The 14045-nt window shown below is 40.2% G+C and overlaps 1 protein-coding gene across 3 annotated transcripts; it reads right to left on the bottom strand.

Moving 5' to 3' along the window:
* Window positions 1-1396: 1396 nt before the first annotated feature.
* On the bottom strand, window positions 1397-12190 carry CLK4 (CDC like kinase 4). Of its 3 annotated transcripts, XM_032196886.1 has the most exons (14): window positions 12122-12190; window positions 10285-10344; window positions 9498-9655; window positions 8206-8431; window positions 6917-7007; window positions 6431-6497; window positions 4705-4821; window positions 4449-4615; window positions 4245-4339; window positions 3033-3162; window positions 2618-2700; window positions 2130-2209; window positions 1838-1925; window positions 1397-1752 (listed from the first exon to the last, which is right to left on the bottom strand). In XM_032196886.1, the coding sequence occupies exons 2-14, from the start codon at window positions 10336-10338 to the stop codon at window positions 1615-1617; spliced, it is 1494 nt and encodes a 497-aa protein (XP_032052777.1). In that variant the 5' UTR covers window positions 10339-10344; window positions 12122-12190; the 3' UTR covers window positions 1397-1614. The 3 variants fall into 3 exon arrangements, with proteins under 3 accessions (XP_032052777.1, XP_032052778.1, XP_032052779.1); XM_032196887.1 differs by lacking the exons at window positions 6917-7007; window positions 8206-8431; window positions 12122-12190 and having other exon boundaries at window positions 10285-10337; XM_032196888.1 differs by lacking the exons at window positions 6917-7007; window positions 9498-9655; window positions 10285-10344; window positions 12122-12190 and having other exon boundaries at window positions 8206-8270.
* Between the last annotated feature and the right edge of the window lie 1855 nt (window positions 12191-14045).

Here is a 14045-nt window from a genome sequence, read left to right as displayed (position 1 = left end):
GTTTTGGTTTGTACCGTGTATGCTGAAACGCTCAGCCAAGTACCTGCTTTGCTCCTGAGAAAAGCGTGGGATGGAAAGTATTGGTGGAGGAAGCAAGGGCCGAAATTCACTGCTGTCCTCCTCAGTCCCACCAAAGGCACTGCTGACCTGGATGGTACCAACTGCTGCGTTCTGTCACACAGAGAAGAAACAATGATGCAAAGAACCCAGGAAGAGGGGTGTCTGTATTATGAGATATAATCAAGCACAGTAGGTGGCACTGGTTACAGAAGATAAGCTTTCAAAGCTTCGCCTCAGCTGTAGTCTCTCCCCAGCTCAGAGATATGCATGTCTGGAGCCTCTTGCAAATTAAGCCTTCTCCCTGCCCCACACATCAGAGGAACGCAGACACCAGTTTAAAACCTTACTGTGTTTGAGGACTTGCACAGCAAGCACAGAACCTGAAGTGAGGCTCCTGCAGAGCTGAAACAATTTACTGGTCCTCTCCTTAAGACTTGCATGCCGAAGACTGCAATAAATGGCTAAAACTTGCAAATTGCATCTAGACTGGCAGACAGCCTGGATGAGCCCTACCATCCCTCCCGTTCAGCAGTGAGAAAGAGAGAGGAAACAGTAACTTAAACATAAGAGAGCAAAAACTACGTAACAAAGTAGATTAAAGAGGCTTATGAAGCAGTACCACTCAGCACTAAAGTTCAGGAGTTACGGCACAGAACCCATCCTCCTCCCTCCTATATTATAGCCTGATGACAGTGCTTCCCTGTTGTCAGGGTTACTTATCAGTAATTACAGATCAAGCTCCACAAAAATATGTAGTTGAAGACTTCAGGCTTATCTTGTTACTACTGCAAGAGAAAGGCTTAAATACGCCACAACCACTTCAGAGTATTTCTTTTTTTTTTTTTTTTCTCCAGGGGCAGTACAGTCCTTCAAAAAAAAAAAAAAAAGCTAGCATTTATGTGATAAGTTAATTAAAACAGTACTGAAAACATGAAATGTTACTTTCCATCCTTACCTATAAATTTGCCTGGAAATATTTACCACTAAGAACACCAGACGAGTTTCCAGTCTCTAACTAGACTCCTTTTAAAAGAGCAACATATGCTGTTTAAAAGGAAGTTTTGGGAAAAAGGGGATCCACGAGAGGTTATCTACTTAGATTTTAAACTCCCATCTTCAATCATGCTTCCAAATACTAGAAAAAGCTATTATATAACCACGTTCTTTGGTAAGCAGAGCCCTTGAAATCTTGGGTCTAACATTTAAAGAAAGCTAGCTGAAAATGTTTCATACTTTAAAAACTTGGTTAGCTAGCGCACGGACTACTCATCCAAAAAGTCAAATGATTAACTAACCCTACCTACCGGAAGAGAATGAAGTTTCAAAGAGAAAACTATTTTCAAAAATGAAAATTACTTTATTTTTCACTTTGATATCCATAATCAAGACTACAACTGTTCAACAAGATAAACATGACAGTTATACAAAACATATGTAAATATTTACAGACTTAACTGTACAAAATAATTTAAAGTTTACAAAAGTTTCATGCAACCTCTGTTGACTGACACAGTCTAGGAAATCTCCTTGGAGAAGTGTAAAAGATCTCTGAATTTATTTTTTCAATGGTTCAAAAAAAGGATGCTGCAAAGCTTCATCAAGAGTAATTCTTTTGGCTGGATCATATTCCAGCATCCTGCGAACAAGGTCAAACAGACTTTGATGATCTGTGTCTTGGCAATGCATGAATTCCTGAAACGAGAAAACAAAAAAAAAGTATTTGAGAGATCTTTCACAATTGCAAATCTAATACAATAATCAAAATCCTCAGTCTTACCTTTAGAGGCTTACAGCGTCGCCTGACGTATCTACCTGCAGAGCTGTGTTCATCCCAGTCCAGTTGGTCATGGTGAAAATAGTGTTTTCTGCATGACAAGAAAAATGATTTTAAGATAGTCTCAACTATTTAATTCAGCTAAAGCTGACAACTTCTTACAATAGACTAGCAGTTAACAAGCCTGAAGTCTTTCTTCATTTTCAGAAGCTCACAACTAACAATGGAACCTTTAAAATTCCTTTTATAATAGAAATATTATAAAGGCAACTTACTCCTTTTATAACGTACTTACCTGGATTTTTTGATCATGTGAGCTGGTAGAGGCCCTAGTATTCTTTCCATCATTGCCAAGTGTTCTTTACTATCATGCGTCTGTGTGGAAAAAAAGCAACGAACACACTTAGATTTTTCTACGCTCCAACACTTGACAACAACACTCATCTATTAACGATATGCTTGACAAGGCATCACCATATCATCTTTAGACACCACCCCAAGTTTTGTATGAATATGTTTACTTTATTCCTAATTTCAGCAGCACCCTCAAACTCTAGACATGTTTCATTAGCCAAGAAGCTACAGTAGGTATCTTAAATAGTCTGAGGGAGATGTCCACACCATCATGTTTTCATATATGCATGCTGCCTTTACAACCTCATCTCTGCAATATTTGAAACTTGTCAGGTTATGCCTTTCAAACTAACGGTTAGGTAGATATTATTAAAAGATCAAAGTCAGAAGCCTGTAACAAAAACATTTGATTTAAATTCACATACACACCTGAAAAACTGTAAACCCCAGGTAATACTCAATTAGAATACATCCAATACTCCAAACGTCACAAGGCTGCGACCATCCCAGTGCTGCAAAACAGGCAAAGTTGGTTTACTTTTTAATATATTCTCAAACTCTGTAATACACAAAGGATATCCCCAGGTTTCATGCAATTACTGATGCCTATTTCCCTCCCTCCATACCTCTCCCCAAACCTTGGTTGTTAAAGGGGGAAAGGAAAGTGTTTGGACTTGTGTTCTTACAGTATTTCTTTTACCCCTTACTCTCAAAAAATTTAACAGCACCATCTGTAAGAGATGACTGAATTGTTAGAACCATGAGCAACCACTCCAGTTTACAAAATAAAGACATCGGAATGAACTGTAATAAGCTGTCAGAAGGTCTGAAAGTCTCTACTGACCTAAGATAACCTCAGGAGCTCTGTAATGTCTTGTAGACACTAATGTGCTGTGATGTTCATCATCAAAAGTTGCACTTCCAAAATCAACAACTTTTATGTCTGTGTTTTTTAAAGTGCGTTCATCTCGCTTCTGTAAGAGAATCCAAATGCCATTTGTTAGTATTTTTAGAAGCATGCTTAGAGGCAAAAGATACCACATTACCAGTCTAAATCATCTTTCAAGTTCCAATTAACCATCATGCTAAAGATTAAACCTATGTAACAAAACACTCCTTTGCAATACATTGATTCCTTTTCAGCCCCAGCTCCAAGGAAGAAGAGCAGAGCACATAAAGCAATTTGATCTGAATCCTCAAAGCTGAGTATCTAAAGACCTTCCCACAGTAAGAGTTCCTTTTTTCTTAAGATAACTAACTGAATTTACTGTTGAGGTTAACAGTCTTGTTTTTTGCTATCCATTGGTACATTCATATAATTCTATATAATTTTTCCACTTATATAATTTTAGCTCTTGAAAGCGAATTAATAAATAAAAATGAGCCTCATGCATAACTAGATGTATTGATGCCCATACTGCTTTTCTGTTTCTAGGAAGCTTCTGAACTTTGAAAAAAGAGCACCAGAATAAAAGAAATAGTTTTTTTTTTTTTTTTCTCATAGTACAGCCAAGTTCTCATCCTAACATTGCATGTCTGAAGTGTTTTCTTGAGGACTGATCAAGAACAGTCCTATTGACGGCCCATGCCAATTATCAATGTCACATGTTGATCACAAAGAGAATTCATCTTGGCTACTAAGCCTGCTGAGCCAAGGGCTGCTACATGGCCTTCAGGATAATCAAATAGAAAGCAAGACCCGACATACTTCTCAAAACTTAGAGATACTTTAAAGAAAGGGATTCAAACAGCTCATTAAAGAAAAATGAAGGAAAAAAATCTTGCCAAATTTAAAGCCATTAACATAATGCTTCTTATTAATGCCAGAACTTCATTAAACAGCAAAGAATTTAGCTAATGATCAGATGAAACACTTCAGTTTGAATTGGAGCAATGTTACCAGCTTAGCAGAAATCCAACACGTCCCGAAGGACACAAGAAATCTAGGAAGCATAACTCTGATTATCACTTGACCTTTTTATATGTAGAAAGACTACTTTTTAAGAAGAGTTCAGATGAGGAAGTTCAGTGCTGAGAGGAAAAACAAAAAACTTACCATTTTTGCATTGTACTTCACTATGTAATCAGACTCCACAAACAAGATATTTTCAGGCTTTAAATCGGTATGAGTTAATTTATTGTGATGTAAAACTACAAGGAAAAAATGAAAAAAAATCCATAATTGATACTTTGATTTCCTAAAGGAAAAAAAAAAAATAATATAGCAACATATTTGATAAAAGTACTGAGATTTACTTACAGTTTATAGACTGGCAGATTTGATAAGCCATGTTTCTAATGTCATTAATATGAAATGGCAGAAAGCTGTTTTCCTTAATAAAATCATATGTGCTAAGTCCCAGCAGCTCAAAAACAATGCAAACGTGGCCATGATGATCAAACCACTCCAGCATCTGAACACAGCGGCTTGAAAGAGAAATATATAAACACATGAAAACTCAGTTTACTGAACCTTCTGCCAAGCCCTTAGCGTGCCATTCCCCTTTTACACTTACAAAGTGCTGCTTGGATCCATGGTGTTTAAGTGTTCCAATACCTGTATTTCTGAACGGGCTGCTTCCCGGTATCTACCAACATTTTTCACAATTTTAACTGCTACATGCATTCCTCTCCTTCAAAAGAAAGAAAAGTACCACAAATTGAATCAATTACTGTGAAATATCTACAGTCCCAAAGTCACAATTTTGAGCTGGATTAGGGGAATGTGACTTAAGGACATTGCATAGAAAAAATCAGTATAAAAACATTTCTGGTCAAGTTCATATACCCACAGCGTATGCTACATAACCTACTTCTCAGTCTTATTATCTCATTTAAGGTAGAACAAGCATCAGGAATCTACCTGAAAGATGACTCAAAAACAGCAAAGCTCTCATTTGAAAAACGTACTACAAAAATTTATCAGATTTCTGCAACTTGCGTAACTTCTGGCTCTTTTTCAGTGCTCCCATGGAATCGGGGGAAGTAAGTAATTTATTTTAATATCTGAACATTTTGTACTAGTGAAGACAGACCTGCACTCAGTGTAACATTCAAATGCTAATGCTATTACTTAAATGAAACAGATACACATAGGCCATTCTATCCTATCCACTAATGGACAATTTTTAATTGTCTCTGTAGAGTTATTTAGATTCTAATGACTTGAGAATGCTGTCTGCCTTTACAACATGACCTCAAGCTCCTGAACAGTCTTAATTTGTGAAATGACCGAATACACCACAGCCTCAGGAAACAAACTACAACTGCTTCTTTATACTGAAGTGCAGATATAAAACATATGGTTGATATAACTTGAATCTGGGTTTTACTAATTGTTTAAATGTCTCAGAATACACAAGTTGTAGAAATACAACAATTTCTTTTTCTCCAGTGAAGATGCCATCACACTGAAGTTACCATGCTATCAAAAAAGCATGACTCGATTACTGCGCATGCAGAGAAAGCTGAAAGGATTAAGCCTGATTATGAAGACTGAAGGAAAGAAATTTACAGCTTGAGCAGTTCCAAGCAGTTGCTTTCCACTAAGAATCAAAACTATATTCTCAGCATCTCACTGCATCATCCTCAGTCTCTTAATTCATTTCCATACTCTGCAAACACCTGCACATCCTCTAGTTACGGCAACAGTGGTTGTAGAACCAGCCGAAAACCATAATGAAGGAACACAGTTCTTCCCTTTTAAAAAAGGGCAGATGATATCTACTTAGATATATTCCTAATTTGGAGTTTATTCCATGTGCTTATACAACTTCTATAGAATATACAAAGGTTTATTTTTGAAAGGAATCCTCTCTAGGCAGATGTTTCCCAAGACAAATGCAGTCAAGGAAGTTTATTGTTAAAGACAGATTCTCAAAATCTAAGAGAAAAAGTAGCCAAAAATATTTCTCTGTATACCATCTTGCATAAAGTTAATAACATGCAAGGGCCTTTCACAGAGGAAAAGGAAAAAAAAAATTATAGAATTGAAAGCAATGACTGAAGAACCTTAAAAATGATCAAGGAACAATACTGTTTCCATCCAAAAAACCTTTAAAAATTTTCAACCAGAAGTCACCTGAAAAGGTAACTCAGATCAAAATAAAACCATTTCTTTTTTAAATATACTGCAACACTATCTGAACCACAACTTACTTTCTTTTGAAGAAAACATTCTACAACTTTCATTTCTGAGCTAAACAGCATTGTCAGTAAGTACATCTCATGACAAACACTTACATATCATGATCTATACACTCCACTACTTTTCCAAAAGCTCCTTCTCCTAAAGTCGCAACGATTTCATCTAAAAAGAACAAACACAAGTTAGAATTATGCAACGACTTAACCAAGAATGAATATTACTAATGTAGATTAAAAAATGTGCCATTACAAAAGCATAATTACTTTAAATCTCAGCATCTGAACGTGTTATTTATTCGACAGTTGTCATGAAAACAGTTAGCCAAAAAAACAAAACCAAAAAACTATCTCTTGTTCTAATCTCAAGATTCAAGTTCATTTACTACTTGGAACTTTTTGAACACAGTACTTAAATTCTACAGAAAAGAAGATATGCAAAAAAAATAAAACAAAAAAGCACAAAAAAAAAAAACAAAATAAAAAGAGCAATGAAGATTTCTTTAGCCCCCCTCCTCTGACATACTATTCTAAACAGATTTTTTGCTGAAAAGTTTTTAAGAAGTGTTGAAAAATGTTCTATACATCTTGCTCTTAGAACGTCTCCACTTTCACAGATCAGGTGACCCTCCTCATCATCCTCTACACTCCTGGATCTTTTCCTTCGGTGACTCTTCTGGAAACGGCACCAAGATCGTCCAGCCAATCAATATATCAGAGTGAATTCAGGGCAGAATACGCAATTCATTCAGCGGGGAGATATTCAGGCATTCAGTTACGCACCAGGCCACGAACAGTTGGCAGGAGCAATTTCAAATTCAGTCCCCAGAAATTCACAGGGCACAGTTTATGTTACAGAAGAAAAACATGGCAAGGAACAGATTTTCAGATAAATACTTAAAGTGATAAGGCAACAGAAAAAAAAACAACACAATTTTGACTCTCAAACAGTGGCTTAATTGAAGACAGATTAAGACTGCAACGTCACTATTTCTAATACTTTGCTATCAAACAGCAAAAAGCAGTTATTTATTTATATAGCTAAGCTTACAGTCAGGTGAAACGTTACTCTTTAAAACATACAATTCTTGTCATCTAAATATTATCAGCTATCAAGTAATTTTACTTCCCTCATGTAAGGAGAGTGAAGAAAAATTACTCTCAAGCCCTTGATCTGCATTGCATAGTCTAATACAATTTGCCATTTCTATTGCAGAAAGGTGATTGAAATATTTGGACCTGAAGATTTATCAGTGGGCATCACGCCAGCAATGAGAAATTCACACAGCATGCCTTCAGAGAAGGCAAGCAGCAAGCTTATCCCACCTTCAGTAAGACATTAGCTGCCACTGGTCAGGCACGTGACTTATCAAAATTTTCTGAAATCAGGCGTAGAATTGTGCAGCTTCTTCTGATCAATTTACCAGACATGCATGTTTCATACCCCCCGTTACATTAAAAAAGTACATTACTTCAATTGTTTTTATTAATAGGACGGATGGCATCTCACAGCCTACTTGAAAAACAAGTAGTTCACTATGCTCTAAGACTGAAGTGATAACTGCACTGCAAAACAGCTCAGTTACCTGTCTTCACTTTCAAGATAACATTTTTCAGATTAATCCCCAGCGATCTACCTGCTGGCCACCTACATGCCCAGTGTGTAACTGGTACTGGTAATCCCCCCAATATCCTGATCCAAAACCTCAACTGAGAACATATTCATATGCTCACAACTGGATTCAATTACAAATCCTTTATTAATAAAATAATATTTCCCCAAAGTACTGTGACCAGGAATTGAAGTTCTAGCACTTGCTTAAGAAGTCTATTACCACTAATTCATTAATAATAAAGTTAAAAATTACTCATACCGAATGTGATTGGTGACTGGAGCAATGATGTCTCTTATGCTTCCTTTTATGACTACTTTTCCTGCTCCGACCAGAGGATTTGCTATAGTGATGATGGTGACTCTTTTCATAGTCTCTGTGATAATGCCTGTGGTCATATACTTCACAGAAGTCATTTCTGTATTCCTCAACATATCTCCGGTCATGATGGTCTCTTTCATTTATGGCTCTATCGTCCAAATAATGACTGAAAATATATTTTAAGTGAATGTTCTCCACTTCAAAAACTTGAGGTTCCAACAAGATAAGTGATTGAGCTGAGTTACAGAGTTACACAGTATCTGTCTTTACAACAAGAAAGTTTTCTAATCAACTCCCTCCTCAAAAGAAGCGGAGCTTTTCTCATTACTTTATTGGGATCTAATGACATTGTCAGTCCAAAATACATAGCCATCCACAGGAACAATATATCATCAGTCCACAGTTTGCACAGTAATAAAGAAATTCGGCCTCAAAAAGTAGAGAGACTTCCTAAATATACCAAGCAACTCAATTACAATTTCCAAAGACACAATATCGAATGCTTTTAATACAGTAATAATCCTTCTACGGTTTCAAAACTCAAAACATTTAAAAAAAAAATAAAACCTGGAGATTCTGAGGTAAGCAGCATTGATCTTAGTACTCTACCCTAAACATTAAGTACTTCAGGAAGTATCTGGATCAAGGATCTTCTCTGCCCAGAAAAAAAAATAAATTAAGAAAGCTGCAGAGGCAAAGAGCCCCCATATTGCTGTACACCTACCCCTTCCAGCATTTTATAAGCATGAGTATGAGCTCTTAAAAGAGTTCCATGGGATCTTCTTCTCAAGGGAAAAACAGAAAAACACATCCTTCCAGTGAAAGCAGTGTGGGAGAAAAAGCAAACCACCTCCAAATTAGTAAGAGAAATCTAACTCATACTTACCACTGCATTAAATGACTAAACAAACCTTCTCTTCCCCTCCTTCTGCTCACATTAAGTAAACGAACAGACATACTTTTCACTTGAAATTTAATATTGAACATATTCAATGCCAACACTTAACTGATACCAGAGAAACAAACTAGTAAGCATTTACTGTTTTTATCAAAGAACTTCTATTTAGTGATTCAGGTACTGTGTTAACAAAACCAACTACCTCTTCAGCTTGTCTTAAGTGAGTCAAACTTAAAGACTCACCAGCTCTGGGCATTTAAAACCTCATATCCTGAAAGTCTGTTTATTTTAGGCACATTAAGAAATTATCACTACACGATTCAGAGTCTTGTACCTTTCCGAAACGTGATTTGGCTTATAGTGCTTGCTTTCTTGTCCACTACTGTGGGACCTTTTCCTGCGTTTACGGCTGCTGCTGTGCTTTCTTTGATCCCAGCTCCTTCTATCATCCCACTCAGGGCAATGACTTTGTTTTGAGTGCCGCATCTTCCACTAAACAAACAAAAACACAACAAAAAAAACACACATAGAAGACAGAAGTGTTACACTGGGATTTGTAGTTGCAAGTCAGATCTAGAAAGAACCATTTCCTCAATCCTCTTTCCTTAGCTTTGCCCATGCACTACTTTGTTTTTGAGTGAGCAGAGTTACCTCATCCCAACACTGTTACAAAACACAATTCAAGATTAAATAGGCCAGCTCATCTTCACTAATAGCTTCAAACATGTTATTAAAGTCTGTTTTAAATAAACTCTCAGGTGACTAAAGAGAACCATTTCCTTAAATAGCCTCCCATGGAGAGAGGCCTTAATCTTCAAATATTCTCTCTGAAAAAATCACAGATTTGGTTCTTTACGTTGTACATAAATTACTACGTGAAAACCAAGTATGTCCAACTAGCCTAAAACATCGCTCACAAACCTCTTTACAAATCACTATTAAACTGAGATGTTTAATTTTCTATTTTTTTTTTTTAAGCTGTAGCGACAATCACAGCAAACATTGATAAATTAATAATATAATTGCAGTCCTATAAACCAAACCACTATTTTTGAGGTCTGTTAGCACACGAGTAAGCAGTTGTTTTACAATACAGCTGATTTGCCAAAGACAAAACCCACCAGCTCCTGTTGCTGGACGTTATATGCAGGAATTCTGTGTTCAAACAGGTACATGCACAACTGAAAAAGAAAGCAAAACACAGCTGTAGGATTAGGAACATATCAAAAGCAACCACATTCATCCTTTAGCAGAAAAATTAAAAACAAGAAAAATCTTACATATCTGTTTCAGCGTATTCTGAAGAATTAACTATGAAAGAACAAGGAAGATTTCCACTGCATTTGTTGACAGGAAGTAAAGTAGTTTAGAAAGAAATATAGCATTAAAAAAATAGTGATATATCGCTGTGCAAATTAACACAGACAACAATGGTTGCCTCCGCACCAACTAGGGGCATGAAGAAGGATACTTTTAGAGCATGTGAATGCTCACGTAAGTGGCAAACTTCTTCTGAAAGAGAGGTTTTCTGACACACTTCAAATTTCTGAGACGTTGGCAGTTAACAAATTAACGCCTATATCGGTATGTTTTTTCCCTTTTTTCTTTTTACAGTAATGTTTTAAACTCTGCAAAAATACGTTACTGGTGCAACCTTTGAATCAGTCATGATGCAAGTCGCCTAAAAATCTTACTCATTTACCATGCATTAGTAAGAAATAAAAATACTGATGCATCTAAAATCATCGATCCTAAAGAAACAAGATAAAATCTGTTACTCCTTCATTTACAGGCCCGATTTTCTTATCTTCTTACCTAATTCAGCAGCCATTTTTCTCTATTTTCGACCTACACAACTCAAGTTACGAAACACACCAAGATTTCAGTTACGGCACTTCCGAGGTGAGAAGTGCTCTGTGCCCCACGCCCTACTCAATAATAGGTGAATTCAGGATCTCACCTATGACCCCTCCCCAGTTTGCCAGAAAGCAGTCTGCAAGAAAGCCCTGTAATGGATAAAGGAATACCTAAATAAAAGCCCCGTGAAAGAGTGCTGCAGAGGGAGGTTTTAGGGTGGAAAAATAACCACAGAAATCTCGAGAAAAAGGTTTGGTTGAAGATTAACTGCTACTTAACTACACTTTAGTCCTCAGAGAATGAGGAAAAAATAGACAGAATTTGCATGTTCTTGGCTAAAGGAGCCAAGTAAACGCAAACTGGCAAGTAATTGTTAGAAAATCGATCTGTGCGAGGCCCAAAGCGGCCAAAACCCATTTTACGGTAGGATCCATCTTAGGATTTAAAAAAAAAAAAAAAAAATATGCCCTTCCTCTAAATTTCTGCTGAGGCGCCTCCGTTACGTAACGCCACCAGCCGCCTTCCCCACACGCGGCCCTGAGCAGCTCGAGGGCCGCCCTCGCCCCCGCGCCGTGCCACAAGGCTCCCGAGGGACCCCCACACACACACAAAAAATAAAATAAAAATAATAAATAATAATTAAAAAAAAAAAAAACGCCCGGGGCAGGCCGCAGCGGCCCTGCGGCGAGCTGCACACGCAGCACTTTTTTAAATGCAGCTGGCAGGCGGCGCAGGGCAAAGGCCTCGCTGCGCCAGCACCGAGCCCGCCGGGCCTGGGAACGGGGGGGGGGGGGAACGGGCAGGCCCCCAGCAGCCGCCCCCTACCCCTGCCCAGCCCCAGCCGCCACCCCCAGCCCCCTCCCGGCCGGGGGAGGTCAGGCTCGGCCCCGCCGCCCCCCCCGGGAAGGCCCCGGCCCCCTCAGCCCCCTCAGCCGCCTCAGCCGCCCGTACCCGCGCGGCCCCCGCCCCGGCCCCCTCAGGGCCCCGCTGCCCCCTCAGCCCCTCAAGCAGCCGCTGCGCCCCGCGGCCTCCCCCCGCTTGGAGCAGAGAGGGGAAGGAGGGAGAAGGAGCCCCTCCGGGGGGAAGGAGCCCGCCGCTTACCGCTGAGCACCGAGGCGAGCGAGCCCCGCGGCCGCCCTGCGCGCCCCAACAAAATGGCGGCCGCCGCCCCGCGCCCCGCAGCTCCTTCCTCCTCCCCCTCCTCCTCCTCCTCCTCCTCCTCCAAGCCCCGCCCACCTCCGGCGACGCCGTGCGCAGTGACGTCACGCGGCCGCACGACGGCTCGGCCCCGCCCCCTGCGGCGCCCAGGGGCAGAACGCGGGGGGCGCTGAGGGGACTGAGGGGAAGGGGGGGGGAGCCCTGAGGGGGCCCTGAGGGGGCTCTGGGGAAGGTCCCGGGCACGGTCCCGGTTGGGAGCTCTGAAGCAGCTCCGTCAGATCGCACTGAACGGGGAAATTGCTGCTGACAGACCGCAGCACCTCGCACTGAGCGAGCCGTGTGTGTGCAGTGAGCCCCCAAAGCACTTGGTACTGAGGGGCACCTTTGGTTTTGTGCTCCTAAAACTCCCATTAAAGTTCTCCCGCCAGCGAGTGTAAAATAAGCATTTCAACCTGCTTTTCACTACGTTGAAAAACCCATTTCTCTTTTTTTTTAAGATGAGAAAGTAACATACAGAGCATTGATGGCCATTTGGTTTCCCTTCGTTTTTAAAAGGCCTCCCTTGTTACCTCACAGCCCTCACCATACCTCAGCATGGCCTTGGTGCCCATGGTTTGCTATTTTAACATGTAAGTGACCGGCCGTTACTTATAAAGACAGCACTAACATCTGCAAAACTTCCCAACATCCACCGATACATCCCCGCCGTAGCCATGCTCTCAGAGCACAAACAACATGGGAGAGATGAGGAGGGACGAAGCGAAGCATACGGCGAGACAGCGGGCACATGGCAGGAACGCTGCCCACGCCGAGGGCTCTGCACCATCCCACAGCTCTCTGCCACGGGGGCGATGCCTCAGGTATTCAGGACAGCCATGAGAGCTCTTGAAGAAAGGCTGGTGGCGAACCAGTGCCCCATGTCGCTGGCAGGGCAGATGAGATGGGATGTGACAGAAGCATGTTGTTTGCCTTCCTTACTGCCTCTTACAGAGTCTCACTTCTGCTGTTTTTGTCTTGCCACGTAAATACACAACAGGCACTTCTACAGGGTCCAGCAGCTCAGAGACAGTTTGGGGAAGTCCCACTTGTTGGGACAGAATAGGTTGTAGCTGAAGGGAGTACCAGAAATAACCGTACCTTGAAAGGCAGGAAACACTTGGTTCTAGGGCTTTGTGGTTCCTGCCTGTTAGGAAAAATGATTTTCAGACTGAAAAGGGGGTGGAAACAACTATTGTTCGTTATGAAAATGCAGTGAATGGGAGCTGGTTAAAATTTACCATTTTCAGTTAAAGGCTTTTGGCTGAAAACTGAAGGAGGAATAAATCTGTCAGAAGCTAAGAATAATTAGCTTTTTATTATGAACCTTTTTGAAGAAGAAAAGGGGTGTATAAAGGTCATACCTTCTTCACATCAGACATACATGAAGTAAATGAAAGAAATTTCACACTGAAGCAAAAGCCTTACAACAGATTTTATAGAAAGTATTCTTCATGTTACAAAGCAGACTTTCAAATATTGCTCTCTTTGTGCTGAACGGAGTCCAGTGCTTTCAGAAACACCTGCACAGAAATTCCAAAGAAAAGCGGCCTTGAAAGCAGTCAATTTTCCTTCCTGTTCAGGAGGTGGCAGTGGAGACCCAGCAGCAGAGAGCCCTCAGGCTGCTGGAATTGAGGTGGCATCACTGGGAAGGACGAAATCAGAAGTTTCCTGGCCGTGCCCAGGTTCTGTGGTGCAAACAAAGCACCAGCTGCTCTAGGATGGGAATGAGCTAACAGTGAAAAATCAAATGAGAGGAATTTCATCTTTACAGCAATGGGAAGGAAACCCTTTTGAGTGCATTTATAGCTACTTCTGTTGCCAACTCGTG

Source organism: Aythya fuligula, chromosome 14, assembly GCF_009819795.1.
Source record: "Aythya fuligula isolate bAytFul2 chromosome 14, bAytFul2.pri, whole genome shotgun sequence".
Classification (NCBI taxonomy): domain Eukaryota; kingdom Metazoa; phylum Chordata; class Aves; order Anseriformes; family Anatidae; genus Aythya; species Aythya fuligula.
Note: the sequence above shows the minus strand (reverse complement) of the source record. Positions and strands in the feature narration are given on the sequence as shown.